The sequence below is a fragment of the Zootoca vivipara genome, chromosome 6 (assembly GCF_965207765.1).
Source record: "Zootoca vivipara chromosome 6, rZooViv2.hap1.1, whole genome shotgun sequence".
NCBI lineage: Eukaryota > Metazoa > Chordata > Lepidosauria > Squamata > Lacertidae > Zootoca > Zootoca vivipara.
In genome coordinates this window covers 70,777,486-70,794,320 of record NC_142589.1, presented here as the reverse complement: position 1 = coordinate 70,794,320, position 16,835 = coordinate 70,777,486, and the positions used below count along the sequence as shown (strand labels likewise).

Here is a 16,835-nt window from a genome sequence, read left to right as displayed (position 1 = left end):
CTGTCTTTAACCCAGCCACTGACTGAATAATAATATTGCATAGCACCATTCTTAAATTGTAATATAACATTTGTTTGGCCAATAAATATTTTTAACCTCTAAAAAGAAATGTTTTGAAAATGTCGCAGTGTCAGGCTAAGCTTATTTATTTATTTATTTATGTTCTCTCTTTTCGTTTTGAAGATATGGCAGCCCTAATTTGTAACACAACAACATTTGGAGGGCACAAAGTTGGCTAGTACAGTAGTCAGTTAACGGATTCCAATGTGCTGTGAATTTGCCGTTCCTTAACGCCATTGCTATTGTATCAGCTTCATCACGAAAGTATAGTCATTTCCTCCAGGCCCAACTTGTCCCAGTGCAGACTGTGTCTGTGACATCAACATAGCTCATCTGAAAATGTAGCACAATCTTTTCCTCATTATGTTCAAGCGGCATTCAGGCAGAAAGCCAGCCCACCTATCAGGAGAGAAAAGGGGCTGATGAGAGCGTAGGCAGTGGAGAATAAAACGCTATCTGAGATATCCAGATCACTGATCCCAGCATTACCTTCCTTTCTCACCAGGGGAATCATGCCCTGATCCTCAAAGCCCTGCCATTCTAACAGGCCCAGTTCTCTCCCACAGAATACATTGTTTGTGCATTTTGAGACTTCTACAAGGGACTCCTCTTGCCAGGCTCTATCTGTTTTCATGGGTTATAATACATAATATATGTATTATGGGATATTGCAAAATCAATCTGCAAAGAGCATTTACTTCTGGAATAAACCCATTTATCAAGAAGTGCTTTTCGGGATCAAAAAATAGATGCAAATTGTCTGTGAATGAAATAAGTAGTCTGTCTCCATTCATTCTAGAATACAATATCATTTGTATTCAGCCAAAGTCTCTGGTAGAGTTTGTAAGCAATAAGGCTAGTGAATTACGAATTGCAGAAGTTTGGCACAAATGCATTTCACTAGTCTGGAAATCCTACTGACACACTCAGGTCATACTTGATTCAGATGTTTTCCCTGCCCTTCGAGCTGAATCTGGGGAAAGCTGATTCCTTCAGAGTGTTGGTATGAAGAGAGAATGACATTTCTGCATGCTTTTCAAGGCCAAAAAATCAAGAAGTAATCCATGCTTGCACACCCAGGGGACTGGTTCACATTCCACCCTCTTCCTCTTTTGCTGATACTGGTATTGTGTGCACAGCATGACACACCAGGAAATTGATCAATATATGAGCCTCCGTCCACAGCCAAAGTGGCAGGCTGCCAGGGGCATGACCACATGATGATTCTAAAGGTATAGATCGGTCCCAGACTGTTCGGTAATGAAAGAATGCAGCTGACAAACCTTTAAATAAAGACGTACATTTTCAGCATTTCCCACTTGACACATACTCACCAGTTATAAGGAAGAGAGGAAAGGTAGCCCAGGCCACGCAAAAAGACCATCCATAAGAGGCCTTTCCTCCTGTCTCCCCTGTGAAGACGGCCATGGCAATCATGACAAAAAGAGCTATTAAGGAAAAATACATTGAGATATAAAGTTGCTTGTACATTAAATATTCCAGGCTGATCTGGGAGCTGAAGCTAGTGAAATGCAGTGGCTGGAAGAAGTGCCCTGGTTGCCAGATGGCTACGGGGCTGGGGTCAAGGATCAAGTGGAACTGATTGTATTTAAGCCATGCTGTTTAAAATTATTTTTCAATTCATAATTTTTTATTTACATTGTTTTCACATTTTATTTATTTATAATGTCTGATGTCTTACCGTGTTGTCATTTGTTGGAAGCCACCCAGAGTGGCTGTAGCAACCCAGTCAGATGGGCAGCCTATAAATATATAACTTATTATCACAGTTGTAGTAGTAGTAGTAGAAGAAGACTATATTTATATTTGTTTTTAAAATTGTGTTCATATTTTGTTTGTTTGTTTGTTTGTTTGTTTGTTTATAACAATACTTATATGCTGCTGTATCCTAACGATATGTTATAGAGGGTGACTAAAACAGCAAAAAGTAGCAGAGCCAGCTCACTAGTTCCTGCTGCCCTCTCTTGGATATTTGCTCATCTAGAATGCAGAGAGAGGGGTCCTTTGTCACTCAGAGGAAAGCTGCCAGTCCCACTTCTGCAGTACTTTTTGCCTCTTCTTCCTCAATCTCATACAAGCCTGTTGTTTATCCAGCATCCAACTTCGATCCGTCTTCAGTATCCCACCATCACTCCCCTGGCTCTGAGCCTTCCTCCTCTAAGGCTTCCCAAGGTGCTAACTCCCACCACTCCTTTTCATCCATCCAGTGCCTCGCAACTGAGTTCCTATTTTCCAGGGACAGTCCTGGATTTACAGAAGCCATCCCGGTTTCTTATTTGATCCCGGAATGTCCCACATTTCCTTAGGACATCCCTATTTCCATTAGAGAAATGTCGGAGGGTATGGAATTATGTGACACACACACACACCCCGAGCCAAGGAGGTAAGTAACTATGCAACCTTTAGAAGACACCTGAAGGTAGCCCTGTATAGGGAAGTTTTTTTAATGTTTAATGTTTTATTGTGTTTTTATATATGTTGAAAGCTGCCCAGAGTGGCTGGGGAAATCTAGTCATATGAGCAGGGTGTTGTTGTTGTTGTTGTTGTGGAACAGGACCTCCCTGTTCCATGTTGGAGGGTATGCAATGGAATGATGTGTGCATTACATTGTCAGAACCAAACTCCCACTTCTGTTCACCAAACATGCAAGTGGGTGGGAGGCACAATGGGGAGAGCAGCAGAAATCCTCTGAAAGGGGTGCTGCTAGGGCAAGGAGGAAGCAGGGCTGAGCTGGCCAAGCATCCATTGGATCTGGAACCAATCTCACCGCCAACATGCTGTAGCATTGGCCTTGATCTGAACCTGATTGAAGCGCCAGACAGGAATTGGGCCTGATCATCCTGCTCTCTGCCTCCCCACCCCCACCCCACCCCGCAACATATCCATTAGTAGGTGGCTCCAGCACTCGCAAAACCTTGGAGGTGGACAGAGGAGGATTGCATAGCACCTCTCACCATACCTGCCAAGTCCTGGACTGCAAAATCCGAGATCGACAGCTGGGTGACACCGGAAGTTGCGTAGACGCAACTTCCGGTGTCGCTTTGCCCATCTATGGGCACCGAAAATGGCTGGTGCCAAAAGTCGCGTCTACGCACTTCCAGACATGCGTAGACGCGACTTCCTGTGCCGGCGCAAAAAAAGCAGCAAAAAAACAAACAAAACAAAGGCCGCTGGCAGGAGCGGAATAAATGAGAATAACGGGAGAGGAACCGATACAGGGGACTGCTGGGAAACGGTACGAAAAACGGAGGTTTCCCGGGGGAAACGGGGTACTTGGCAGCTATGCCTTTCACCATTGATTTAAGCTGGTCTGCTCAGAGTATAACTTCATTGGATTCAAGCCAGAACATTTTGCGTGGACAGTTCAGTTTGGCACAGTCTACTCTACAGCTTTGTGATCTGGGGCTTGAGGGGCTTGAACTGACTGGAAGCAGATGCTTATGACCCCCCCCCTCCAATAATACCTGCAAGAAGGCTGGCTATGGCTGCGGTCTTGGCCTTGGAGAGGGAGCCGAGTTGCAAGCCAAAAATCGGGCCACTAAGACCAATGCAAGAGACGGCTCCAGCAAACATCCCTAAGAACATGAAAGTTCGGGTAGCATGGTAGTAATCTTTCAGGAAGGAAGGAAGAGAAATGAAGAAGGAGGTTAAATGCCCACAATAGCCATTTTGTGCTGGAACCCACTGCACTTTAATCAAAACATTAATTCCACCACCACCACCACCCCAAAAAATGCATGGAGTGAATGTGTTATCCCTAGTCACACTGGATTTTCAGGGAGTTGAGGAACTGTCAGCTGCCCCCCCCCCAAGTTACGGTTGAATACTACACCACTAGTACTCCAAGCAGAAGACAAAAAACTTACCTTTCACATTCATCCCATGTGCAACACACTTATAAACCATCCCAACATTAACACAAGATTTCCAGAGGCCAGTGTGGCTGAAGGAATTTTCCAGCCAGTTGTTTGAGCACAGGGCAATGAGGAGCAGCAGAAGGCTGATGCAAGCACAAGCCAAGGTGCCAATCTGCTGGGGTTCCATCGTGTGAATGGTCAGATCTGTGACTGCTCAGTGTAATTGGGATGGTGAGCCTGGGGGAGGAAGACATGCACATTATTCCACATATGTTGCAGTTTATATTTGGGTGTGCTTAAAATTTGCATATGTGCCAAGAGGCCTACTGCAGAGTGTGCTATTATTATTATTATTATTATTATTATTATTATTATTATTATTATCTTTATCTTTATCATTATTATTTTTTCTATACTGCTTTATATTTTTAAGAAAAATCTCAAATACAGAATATTAAAACATCAACAAAAGAATCTGAAGGAAGTCAAATATAGAGTATACAATCAAAGCAACATAATTAACAGAAAATTAAAATATTATCTTCAAGATTTCAAAAAAACATTACAAAGGAGGTCAACTACAGAATACATATTTAACACAAAGTTATCAAAAAAGCCTTAAACATTTCCCCCCAAAGAACCCACAGCACTGCTATGTGAAGTCAAATATAAAATGCACATTTAAAACAGCATAATTAACAAGAGAATAAAATATTACCATAAGCGTGATACTCATAGCTGCCAAGTTCTCCCTTTTTTTAAGGGAAATTCCCTTATACTGAATAGGCTTCCTCGTGAGAAAAGGGAAAACTTGGCAGCTATGATGATACTGCTGTTTGGCTGGCACAAAATGATGGGGCAAAAGAATCCATTAATTAGGGTTTGTTGTCAGGCATAGCCTCTGGTCTCACCTGGAGCCCCTTTAGTAGAGCCAGTGAGTGTGGGCCCTGCCCCCTAGGCCTTGCAGAGAGCGGCCTTCAAGACTCACAGCCGGGTGATGAAGATGCCCTCAGGCTGTACGTTTAATACTTTTCTGTTCCAGGTTCTCAGGGCACAAGATTTATTTATTTATTTTTTATTTTAAAGCGAAACTGTGCTGCCTTTCACCAACCAGCTCTCATAAGTGGTCCCTCCTTCCAAAATAATTCCCACCTTGATCCTCTGAAAATTGCTGAGCACCTTGGTTTTACCTGCCTGTTGCTTAGCAAATGAAATATGCTTTGCCCTCTTGGTTTTTCCACCTCCCTCAAAAGCTTGATGGATAATGGCTTCGGAGATGGCATTCTCTTGGACTGCCCTTAAGCTGTCATTATATACCTTTTGGTGAATGCTGAAGACATACCTCTTTACCCTGGTCTTTTGACACTGGCGATGATGTGTAAACGGTTTTAAACGGAATTTTTAAACGAATAACATCAATTCTTTACTGGGTCTCCTCCATCCTATGACACCGTTTGCCTGCGATATAGCAGTAGCTGAAAAAATACAGTTGTGCACTGGATTATTATTATTATTTTATTGAAATTACCGTATTTTTATGCGTATAAGAAGCCCCCCATGTATAAGACAACCCCTATTTTTTAAACCCCAAATTAAGAAATTAAGTTGTTTGGCTTGGGGGGGGGGAGGTCACTTCCGCCAATCGCTTACCTGCCTGCCTGCCACTATCGATTGCTTGCCACGGCCACGGCCGATCATACACCTCGCCGCAGCCACCAATTGTCTACCCGCTCCCCGCCACCAACAGCCCACCCGCCCACTTGCCATAGCCACCAATCGCCTGCCCAATTGCCGCACCCACAGCCAATCTCCAGCAGGCCTTGCCGCAGCCACCAATCACCCACCCTGTCGCCGCTGCCAATATCCTGTTTGCTGCTTCCATCACATGTCCCTCCTCTACATTCACTATCCGTGTATAAGACGACTGTGGCATTTGCCCATTCCTAGGGAACTACAACTGTGCAGGAGTGGGAAAAGGGTTAATAGGCTGACCAATAAGAAGCCGGAGGCGGAGATTAGGGGCTTTAAAAACCCAGCCCCGAAGCAGTTGAGGGCAGTTGAGGGGGGGCAGTTGAGTTTAGAGTTGGCAGTTGGGAGGTGTGGTTGATGGTTGGTGATTGTGAGGGTTGGTGTGTGAACTTGGTGGTGGTGAGGTAGAGTAGCTAGAGTGAGATTCAGACAAGGTTAAGACTGAGAAAACGATGTAACAGTGTAACTAATACCTGTAGCTCGTTGGTGTTTAAAATAAACACTTGTTTCTTTGTTCAACTTAAAATCCTGACTGTGACTCAGTGATTTTCCAGGGGGATCCTCGTTGGTGGCAGCAGAGCAGTGGTGGCACAGGGTCAATACATAGCTGTCAAGTTCTCCCTTTTTTTAAGGGAAATTCCCTTACGCTGAATAGGCTTCCTCATGAGAAAAGGGAAAACTTGACCAGCTATGGGTCAATAGTCCGTGAAATGACCGGGGCCCCTGTGTGAATGCCACAAAGACACCCATTATGTACGGGAAAATACGGTATATACCGCCCTATAACCACAGTTCTCTGAATCCCTCTCACTGTAGCAGGGGCCCAAAGGGCCACAATGAAGATGATAACGCAAATCCCAATAAATCTTGCAACATGCTTATAAATCCTTGGAATATGCTTATATTAGAAGAATTATGGTAACCTGTTGCTTTAAAGAAACTGATGATTCAGCAAGAAGCCGTTCCTACTGGGATAGAAGGTCAGCTACCCGTGTTTCTCCGAAAATAAGACACCGTCTTATATTTATTTTTCCTCAAAAAAACATACTATGGCTTATTTTCAGGGGATGTCTTATTTTTTCCCTCCTTCTCCTGCCGCGGCCGGCATTGCTGCTGCACCTATTACTATGTCTTATTTTCGGGGTATGGCTTATATTCCTTGAATGCTTAAAAATCCTGCTACGGCTTATTTTATGGCTACGTCTTATTTTTGGAGAAACAGGGTAATACGCAAATCACAAAGATACAGCTCATAACTTATAAACTAAGAACATAATTTGATACATGGTACACGTAACACAGGTTCCCAACACGCATACTAACTCACAATGTAACAGATCACGGTGAGAATTAAAGCTTAGTTGGCGATGCTTATTGTGCATGCGTATTAAATATGAAATGAGGTAATGATGAATACTAAATATACAATGATGTAATGATTTATGTGATTGGTTAAATCAAAATCCTTTGTCTGAAATGTTATAAATTCCTCTGCCCCACGTTGGGCGGTGTTGCAGTTTTGCGAAAAGATTCGACTGTAATCTTATTGCTTTGCAATAAACAAAATGGACTCCTAACTCTTCCTATCTCTGAGTTTTATTGGCCTAACTCAGAAGATAAGCCATTTTTTGGCTTGCAACATCATGAACTCTTCTAGATTCAGGTAGGTAGCCGTGTTGGTCTGACGCAGTCAAAATATATAAATAAATAAATAAATTGTCCAGTAGCATCTTAAAGGTAAAGGTGTTAAATGCCAAAAATGGCTTACCTTCTGAGTTAGGCCAATAAAACTCAGAGACAAGAGAAGTTAGGAGTCAATTTTGTTTATTGCAAAGCAATAGGCTACAGTCAAATCTTTTCACAAAATTGCAACCCCGCCCAAAGTTTGGGCAGGGGTATTTATAACATTTCAAACAAAGGATTTCAATTTAACCAATCATATTTAATCATTACATCATTTTAATTCAATACGCATGTCCATCATTACCTCATCCTAATTTAATATGCATGTGCAATAAGTATTGCTAACTAGGCCTCAATTCTTAGTAATATGTTACATTGTGAGTTAGTATGAGTGTTGGGAACCTGTGTTACGTGTTGTTGTTGTTGTTCCGCCTGGCCTTTGGGTTGGACTTAGTCTGAACCCTGTGTTTTCCTCCCTCATGGCTTGGATTTATGGACTACTTAAAATCAGGCTACATTTTAAATTTTAATACTGTATTTTAATCTGTAGTTTAATTAATTGCTTTTAATGTTTTATTGTAATTTTATTGGTGTGAGCCGCCCTGAGCCCGGTTTTGACTGGGGAGGGCGGGGTATAAATAAAAATTTATTATTATAATATTATATTATAGTCATTTAGTCGTGTCCGACTCTTTGTGTCCCCATGGACCATAGCATGCCAGGCACTCCTGTCTTCCACTGCCTCCTGCAGTTTGGTCAAACTCATGTTTGTAGCTTCGAGAACACTGTCCAACCATCTCATCCTCTGTCATCCCCTTCTCCTTGTGCCCTCAATCTTTCCCAACATCAGGGTCTTTTCCAGGGAGTCTTCTCTTCTCATGAGGTGACCAAAGTATTGGAGCCTCAGCTTAACCATCTGTCCTTCCAGTAAACACTCAGAGCTGATTTCCTTCAGAATGGATAGGTTTGAGCTTCTTGCAGTCCATGGGACTCTCAAGAGTCTCCTCCAGCACCATAATTCAAAAGCATCAATTCTTCGGCGATCAGCCTTCTTTATGGTCCAGCTCTCACTTCCATACATCACTACTGGGAAAACCATAGCTTTAACTATACGGACCTTTGTTGGCAAGGTGATGTCTCTGCTTTTTAAGATGTTGTCTAGCTTTGTCATTGCTTTTCTCCCAAGAAGCAGGCGTCTTTTAATTTCGTGACTGCTGTCACCATCTGCAGTGATCAAGGAGCCCAAGAAAGTAAAATCTCTCACTGCCTCCATTTCTTCCCCTTCTATTTGCCAGGAGGTGATGGGACCAGTGGCCATGATCTTGGTTTTTTTGATGTTGACCTTCAGACCATATTTTGTGCTCTCCTCTTTCACCCTCATTAAAAGGTTCTTTAATTCCTCCTCACTTTCTTCCATCAAGGTTGTGTCATCTGCATATCTGAGGTTGTTGATATTTCTTCCGGCAATCTTAATTCCAGTTTGGCATTCATTTAGTCCAGCCTTTCACATGATGAATTCTGCATATAAGTTACGTGTACCATGTAACAATTTATGTTCTAGCTTATGAATTACATCTTTGTGATTGACGTATTAGCTGACCTTCTATCCCAGTAGGGACGGTTTCTTGCTAAATCAGCAGTTTCTTTAAAGCATCAGGTTACCATAACTCCTCTAATATAAGCATATTCCAATATTTATAAGGATTTACATTATCACCTTTATTGTGGCCCTTTGGGCCCCTGCTACAAAGGGACCTCTGACCATTAGGTCCAGTTGTGACAGACTCTGGGGTTGCGGCACTCATCTCACGTTATTGGCCGAGGGAGCCGACGTACAGCTTCCAGGTCATGTGGCCAGCATGACAAAGCCGTTTCTGTCACCAGAGCAGTGCACGGAAACACCGTTTACCTTCCTGCTGTAGTGGTACCTATTTATCTACTTGCACTTTGACGTGCTTTTGAACTCCTAGGTTGGCAGGAGCTGGGACCAAGCAACGGGAGCTCACCCCGTGTTAGGGATTTGAACCCCTGACCTTCTGATCGGCAAGCCCTAGGGTCAGTGGTTTAACCCACAGCGCCACCCACCAACTAAGTTTGTTCTTGGTATAAGCTTTTGTGTGCATGCACACTTCTTCAGATACACTGAAACAGAAGTCAGCAGACCCTTATATATAGTGGGAGTCACCAGAGAAGCCAGTAGGAGAACAATTCAATCTGCTTGCTTCTAGGCAGAATAGAAACTTGCGTGTCAGCTAGAAATTTCCAGCTTGCACCAGTTTCTTTCACACAGAGAAGTTTCCAGAACCCTCTTGAATGAATTGGAATAGGAAAGATCTCTACATACCAGATCAATACTTTCTGTACCAAGAAAGGCAAACTGACACATACTGTTAGGTCAGCATGAGGAAAAGAGGGTGCTACAATTTGAGATGAGCTATGTTGATGTATTGGATCACAGAAACAGTCTGCACTGGGACAAGTTGGACCTGGAGGATATGACTATACTTTTGTGATGAAGCTAAAACATTATACAATAGCAATGGGGTTAAGGAATAGCAAATTCATAGCAAATTGGAAACTGTTAACTGAATACTGAACTAGCCAACTTAGTGCCCTCCAAACGCTGTTGTGTTACAACTTGTCCATTGGCCAAGCAATATTATTATTCCTTCAGTGGTTGGGTTAAATGGATGTGCTGGCTAAAGGAATGGATTTTACTCAAAGATATTCAACTATTAGACTTGGAAGGGCATGATATTAAGTATGGATGGCATGCCAGTCTCTGGTATGAAAAAGCAAAAATATATAAAAACTTTTCAAACCACGTGATTAGAAAAAACCTACACAGAGTTTGGGAAAATCATAAAAATTGATTAGAAAGGAAATCACCTTTCTGATGTATAATGAATTAAAAAATAAAAGTAAAAGAACATTTCCCAAGAAACCAGAAGCCTTTATTCTGGGAATAGAAGCAACAGAGCCCCCCCCCAAAAAAAAATCTGTTCAGCTCGAATTTTGACTAGTAAGATACGAGAAAAAGATGGTCTAAAAAAGGGACTGGAAAATGTTGAGTATTTTTTAAAAAAATCAGTATATACATGCAAACAGATTAGCAGGTCTTCAATAAATTCAGCAGTGTAAGAGAAAGCCGGAGATAAAGAGTAAGAAGAGTAGATTTTGGCAACTTAGAATATGCAGAAGTGGAAAACAAAAGAAACCAGGAAAGGAGGGGAAGGGAAGTCTATATGTGGGGGTGGTGTGTGTGTGTGTGTGTGTGTGTGTGTGTGTGATCAGTCATTTGTAGTTTCTTTTTCTATTCCTTTTGCTTTTTTTACATGTTCCTTTTGAATTGTCTGTAAGGATGCAAATAAAATTAAAATAAAAAAGGTAAGGAATGAGTAAGACGGGCACCTTGTATGAATCAAGCAGAAATGAATTATCTATGGATTGCATTACTGTATTTGCTTTGAGTCTTTGGCCTTCAAATTCTGTATGTTTTGGATGTGCACATGACTATTGTGATTCTTCTGTTTGTCTCACATCATAGCTTGTGGCTTTAAAAAAGAATATTTTTAACAGAAGCACACAGATCCCCAAGCCTAAAAGGCAACCTCATTACAAAGACAGAAATATGCCTTTGGATTTACAGACAACTGTTCATTTCTGCACGTTCAAGGTATACACGACTGTGCATGTGTGCATAGGGGGCGATCAGTGTCATGTCTATTGCATAAAGCAGACCTTCAGGTGTGGAAGGACAAAAGCTTTGGGAGCAAATGCTTTGGGAAGAAGGGTGAGATACAAACTGAATGAATAAACAAGCAGGAATGGGTACAAGGTAAAGTGAGCTATAAACTGGATAAGCTCCAGTAGGTTCCTTAACAAAACTCAATTCCTAGAGTGCAAGTCCAATCTTGCCAGCAGCTGACTTGGTCATGATCACAGAATGGAAGATTCCCCAAGGTTCCCCAAGGACGTGCTCTATGAGGAGCTGACTTCTATGTGGAGCTGGCTTCTGTTACCAGACCACTCTGTGTTACAAAGAGGTCTGCAAACGTGACATGACGGTTATTTCATTTGCTCTTGCTATTGCAAGTAGTTTGTGTGTTGTAACCTTTGAAAACAGAGCAAAGGGGAAGCAGGGAGAAGAACTGAGCTGTGAGCTGGAGACTTTCAGTGTGCAGGAACATCTCTCTGGAGATCTGACGTGGGGTAAGTAGATGTGTTGCCTGGAAGAGGGGCTTATCCTGGTTGCCTTCACCTATGCTTAGCCTACTCGTGATAGAAAATGTCATCAGTGATCGAAGTTCTGCTGTGGCTCTGTGATTGGAGAAACCCCCCTCCCCTTGAGAGGACAATTAGGAGAATGGGAGAGGTGAAAGACCTCAGAAAAATAGGGGGAAAGATACCGGGAAATTGGAATGTATGGGTATGGAAGGGATGGGGATGGGGTTGAATGGGATGGATATTGGGTTAGATAAGTATCCTAAGACACGAGACCAGAAATTAAGAACTACAGTTAACTCTTGGACAATGAAGTAAGGATTTAAACTTTAAACAAAGGACTGGGGCCGAGTATGAAAGGAGGATAGAAACATTACTGAATAAAGATAAAGCAGATATAATATGTTTACAGGAAACTCATCATACAAAAGAGTTAATGAACTCAAACTGAGAGGTATAAATAATTATGAGAAATATGCTACTTCAAAATCAAGAGTAGCAACTATAATTTCAAAGAGATGTGGGTTTAGTATATTAAAGATGAAGAAAGATCCTGAGGGAAGATACGTTATAATCCAGAGAACAGTGGCAGGGGAAGAAAGCACTATGATTTATATTTAAGCTCCTAATGAAAATCAGGTGGAATTTTTTGGTAAAGTGTTTAAGGAAATGGAGGACATTCAAAAAAGCTATATGATTATGGCAGGAGATTTCAATATGGTATTAGATAGGTAAAATTCTAACCCAGAGGAAAGCTGTAATAATGCTACAGGATTAGCTAAAATTATTTGGGGGGGAGGTATGAAAGATGTTTGGAGAGTGATGGGGGGGGACAGAACTAGAAATATCTTTGTTTCTTTTCTCCAATGCATAAGATCTATTCAAGTATCGATTATATATTTGTTTAAAAAAACTTAATACCTAAAATAACGAATATGGAAATTAGAATAATAAAGGTAACCAACCATTGGTCAATATGGTATTAAAAATAAGGAAGATTATAAGGAAGCCAGAAAATGGAGGTTAGATATGAGGATCTTCAATAATGGTTAAACAGTAAATAAGATAGGGAAAGAATTATTAGACATATCTCCCTTCCCCAGGTTCGGCATCCCAGTTACGCTGAGCAGTCACAGATCTGACCATTCGCACGATGCAGGCCCTGCAGATTGGCGCCGTGGTTTGTGCTTTCATCAGCCTTCTGCTGCTCCTCATTGCCCTGGGCTCAGACTACTGGGTGGCAAATGCCTTGAGCAACACTGGCCTCTGGAAAGGTTGTTTTTATTATGGGGCAATTTATACTTGCCGTTCACTTGGGATGAATGTGAGAGGTAAGTTTTTTGTCTTCTGCTTGGAGTACTAGTGGTGTAGTATTCAACTGTAACTGGGGGGGGGGCAGCTGACTGATCCTCAACTCCCTGAAAATCCAGTGAGACTAGGGATAACACATTCACTCCATGCTTTTTTTGGGGGGGGGAATTAATGTTTTGATTAAAGTGCAATGGGATCCAGCACAAAATGGCTGTTGTGGGCATTTAACCTCCTTCCTCCTTTCTCTTCCTTCCTTTCTTCCTGAAAGATTTCATCCATGCTACCCGAGCCTTCATGTTCTTCGGGTTGGTTGCTGGAGCCGTCTCTTGCATTGGTCTTTGCAGCACCTTTTTCGGCTTGCAATGTGGCTCCATCTCCAAGGCCAAGGCCTCAGCCATAGCCAGCATTGTTGCAGGTATTGTGGGGGGTCATAAGTATCTTCTTCCAGTCAGTTCAAGCCCCTCAAGCCCCTGAACACAAAGCTGGAGACTGTGCCAAGCTGAACTGTCCACACAAAATGTTCTTGCTTGAATCCAATGAAGTTATACTTTGAGCAGACCCACTCAAATCAATGGTGAAAGGTGTTATCCAATCCTCCTCTGCCCACCTCCAGGGTTTTGCGAGCCACCTACCAATGGATATGTTGCGGGGCGGGGCGGGGGGGGGCAGAGACCAGGATGATCAGGCCCAATTCCTGGCTGGTGCTTCACTCAGGTTCAGATCAAGGCCATGCTACTGTATGTGGGCGGGGAGACTGGTTCCAGATCCAATGGATGCTTGGCCAGCTCAGCCCTGCTTTCTGCTTGCCCTGGAAGCACATCCAATGGATATGTTGCAAGTGTGGGAGCAGGAGCTTCTTGCAGCCAATCAGAAGCCACGCTTTGGTTTCAGAACTTTTTGGAATTAATTCAAAAGGACTTCCGGAGCAGATTCCTTTCGACATTCAAGATATGACCTTATAGTATACTACTACTACTACTACTACTACTACTACTATATTTATAGGCTGCCCACTCTGGGTAGCTTCCAACAAAGGACAACACCAAACATTATAAAAAACTAAAATGTAAAAACAATTTTAAAAAGCAATTATAAATAAAAAAAATATGGTAGTTTAAAACAACAACCCTTAAATACAATCAGTTCCACTTGATCCTTGACCCCAGCCTCGTAGCCATCTGGAAACCAGGGCACATCTTTCAGCCACTGCATTTCACTAGCTGCAGCTTCTAGGTCAGACTGGAATATTTAATGTACAGTACAAGGAACTTTATATTTTAATGTATTTTTTTCTTCCTAGCTGGTTGTGTCCTGATTGCCATGGCCACCTTCACAGGGTGTATGGGAACAGAGATCAGTTATGGATGGTCTTTTGGCTTGGGCTGGGCCTCCTTTCCTCTCTTCCTTATAACTGGTGAGTATGTGTCAAGTGGGAAATGCTGAAAATGTACATCTTCATTTAAAGGTTTGCCTTCACACAGAGTTGCCAGCTGCATTCTTTCATTACCGAACAGTCTGGGGCTGAGCTACACATTTAGCATCATCATGTGGTCGTGCCCCTGGCAGTGTGCCACTTTGGCTGTGGACAGAGGCTCATATATTGATCAATCCTGGTGTGATGTGCTGTACACATAATACCACTACCAGCAAAAGAGGAAGAGGGTGGAATGTGAAACTGCAAGCATGGATCACCTCTGGGTGTTTTGGCCTTGAAAAGCATTCAGAAATGTCTTTCTCCCTTGTTACCAACACTCTGAGAGAATCAGGTTTCATCAGATTCAGCTTGAAGGGCAGGGAAAACATCTGAATCAAGTTTGACCTGAGTGTGTCAGTAGGATTTCCGGACTAATGAAATGCATTTGTGCCAAACTTCAGCAATTTGGAATTCAGTGGCCTAATTTCTTACAAATGCTCCCAGAGACTTTGGCTGAGTACAAATGATATTCTAGTATGAATCGAGACTACTTATTTCATTCACAGACAATCTGTATCTATTTTTTGATCCCAAAAAGCACTTCTTGATAAATGGGTTTATGAACAAACAAACAAACAAACAAACCCTACCCGTCAGACATTAAAAAACTTACCTAAACAGGGCAGCCTTCAGATGTCTTCTAAAAGTCAGATAGTTGCTTATTTCCTTGATCTCTGATAGGAGGGCATTCCAGAGGGCAGGCGCCACAACTGAGAAGTAAAAAGGCTCATTGCAGATAGGTTTAGCATTATCCCACAATGCATCTATTTGAATACTTATGAAAACAGATGGACGCATGCCTGGCAAAAGGAGTCCCTTGTAAAAGTCTCAAAATGAACAAACAATGGGGCATGATTTCCCTGATGAGAAATGAAGCTAATGCTGGGATCAGTGATATCTCAGTTAGTGTTTTATTCTCTGCTGCCTATGCCCTCACAAGTTCTTTTTCTCTCTTGATAGGTGGGCTGGCTTTCCGCCTGAATGCTGCTGCAACAGAATGAGGAAAAGTGTGTTTTACAATTTCAGATGAGCTATGTTGATGTCACAGACACCGTCTGCACTGGGACAAGTTGGGCCTGGAGGAAATGACTATACTTTCGTGATGCAGCTGATACATTATACAATAGCAATGGTGTTAAGGAATGGCAAATTCACAGCACATTGGAATCCGTTAACTGACTACTGACCTAGGCAACTTTGTGCCCTCCAAATTTTGTTGTGTTACAAATTAGGGCTGCCATATCTTCAAAACCAGAGAAAAGGACATTAAAAAATCATAATTGATAAATAATAATAATAATAATAATAATAATAATAATAATAATAATAATAAAGGGGACGGTAGGCTCTGTGAAACTGCTCAGCTGAGCAGTTAAAGCGCTGGGCTCTGTAAAACTGTTTGGCTGTGGGAGCGCAATTGCTGCTCCCCACATCTCAGCAGTTAAAGGAGGCCCCAGCCCGGCACTGGTTTGACTGCAAGCAGTGGGGGGGGGCTGGGGCTGGGGCTGGCTCAGCTGGGGACTGGGAGCTCTCCTGTGTCCCAGCTGAACCACGCAAAGGAGCCCTGATGCTCCTCCCACTCGGAGGCATGCTGTTTCCGCTTCCAGGGCGCAACTGTTCATGCTCCTGGAAGGCAGTTCCCGAGCGCACCTGTGCTTTGTCTAAAACCAAAAAACCCTGGACATTTTGGCAATTTTTTTAAAAATCCCCTGGACGGTGTTTTCACCCTTTAAATACCAGATATGTCCTGCAAAATCTGGAAATATGGCAACCCTAGTTACAACTCCCATCATCCTTGTCCGTTGGCCATGGACCAGGCTAGCTGGGGCTGAATGGAGCTGGAGTTCAACAACATCTGGAGAGCAACAGATAGGCTACTCCCAATTCAGAAGGAAACCTTTTTCATTCCCATAAAAACATTTCTTTTTACAGGTTACAAAATATTTACTAAACACGTGCTAGTATTACGAATTAAGAATGGTGCTAAGCAGTATTATTATTCATTGAGTGGCTGGGTTAAAGTAAGGAATGAGAAAGACAGGCATCTTGTAGGAATCAAGCAGAACGAAATTATCCATGGATGACATTGTTTGTTTTGAGTTTTGGCCATCAAATTCTATATGTGCAAATGACTATTGTGCTTCTTCTGTTTGTCTCACATCATAGCTTGTGGTTTTAATAAAGAATATTTTTAACATAAGCACACAGTTCCCCAAGCCTAAAAGGCAACCTCATTACAAAGACAGAAATATGCCTTTGGATTTACAGGAAACCTTCCATTTACGCATGTTCAAGTCATACATGACTGTGCATTCACGCATCACCGCAAACCCAGAAGTGGCATGGAAAGGGGGGCGGGAACAGGCCTAAAAGAGCATGGAAATGACGAAAATGGTGCGAAAATGGGGTCTCACATCCCAGGAGCCTTTTGCACTGAGGTTTGAGGCCTGCAGAGA

At 42.4% G+C, this 16,835-nt stretch overlaps 1 protein-coding gene and 1 long non-coding RNA gene across 2 annotated transcripts; one reads left to right on the top strand and one right to left on the bottom strand.

Moving 5' to 3' along the window:
- Positions 1–126: 126 nt before the first annotated feature.
- On the bottom strand, positions 127–2,438 carry LOC118086293 (uncharacterized). Its single transcript, XR_015950387.1, has 2 exons — positions 1,395–2,438; positions 127–459 (listed from the first exon to the last, which is right to left on the bottom strand). It is a non-coding gene; the product is annotated as an uncharacterized LOC118086293 (long non-coding RNA).
- Positions 2,439–11,476: 9,038 nt separating this feature from the next.
- Positions 11,477–16,579, top strand: LOC118087455 (protein NKG7-like). Its single transcript, XM_035120106.3, has 5 exons — positions 11,477–11,582; positions 12,698–12,925; positions 13,174–13,320; positions 14,206–14,319; positions 15,340–16,579. The coding sequence occupies exons 2-5, from the start codon at positions 12,748–12,750 to the stop codon at positions 15,378–15,380; spliced, it is 480 nt and encodes a 159-aa protein (XP_034975997.1). The 5' UTR covers positions 11,477–11,582; positions 12,698–12,747; the 3' UTR covers positions 15,381–16,579.
- Positions 16,580–16,835: the final 256 nt, after the last annotated feature.

What these genes read in the sequence shown, in the direction of transcription:
- LOC118087455 (XM_035120106.3), top strand. Translation starts at nt 12,748, where the DNA reads ATGCAGGCCCTGCAGATTGGCGCCGTGGTTTGTGCTTTCATCAGCCTT. An exon ending in CATAGCCAGCATTGTTGCAG is followed by an intron (nt 13,321 to 14,205) that starts GTATTGTGGGGG and finishes TTTTCTTCCTAG; the next exon opens with CTGGTTGTGTCCTGATTGCC. An exon ending in TCCTCTCTTCCTTATAACTG is followed by an intron (nt 14,320 to 15,339) that starts GTGAGTATGTGT and finishes CTCTCTTGATAG; the next exon opens with GTGGGCTGGCTTTCCGCCTG.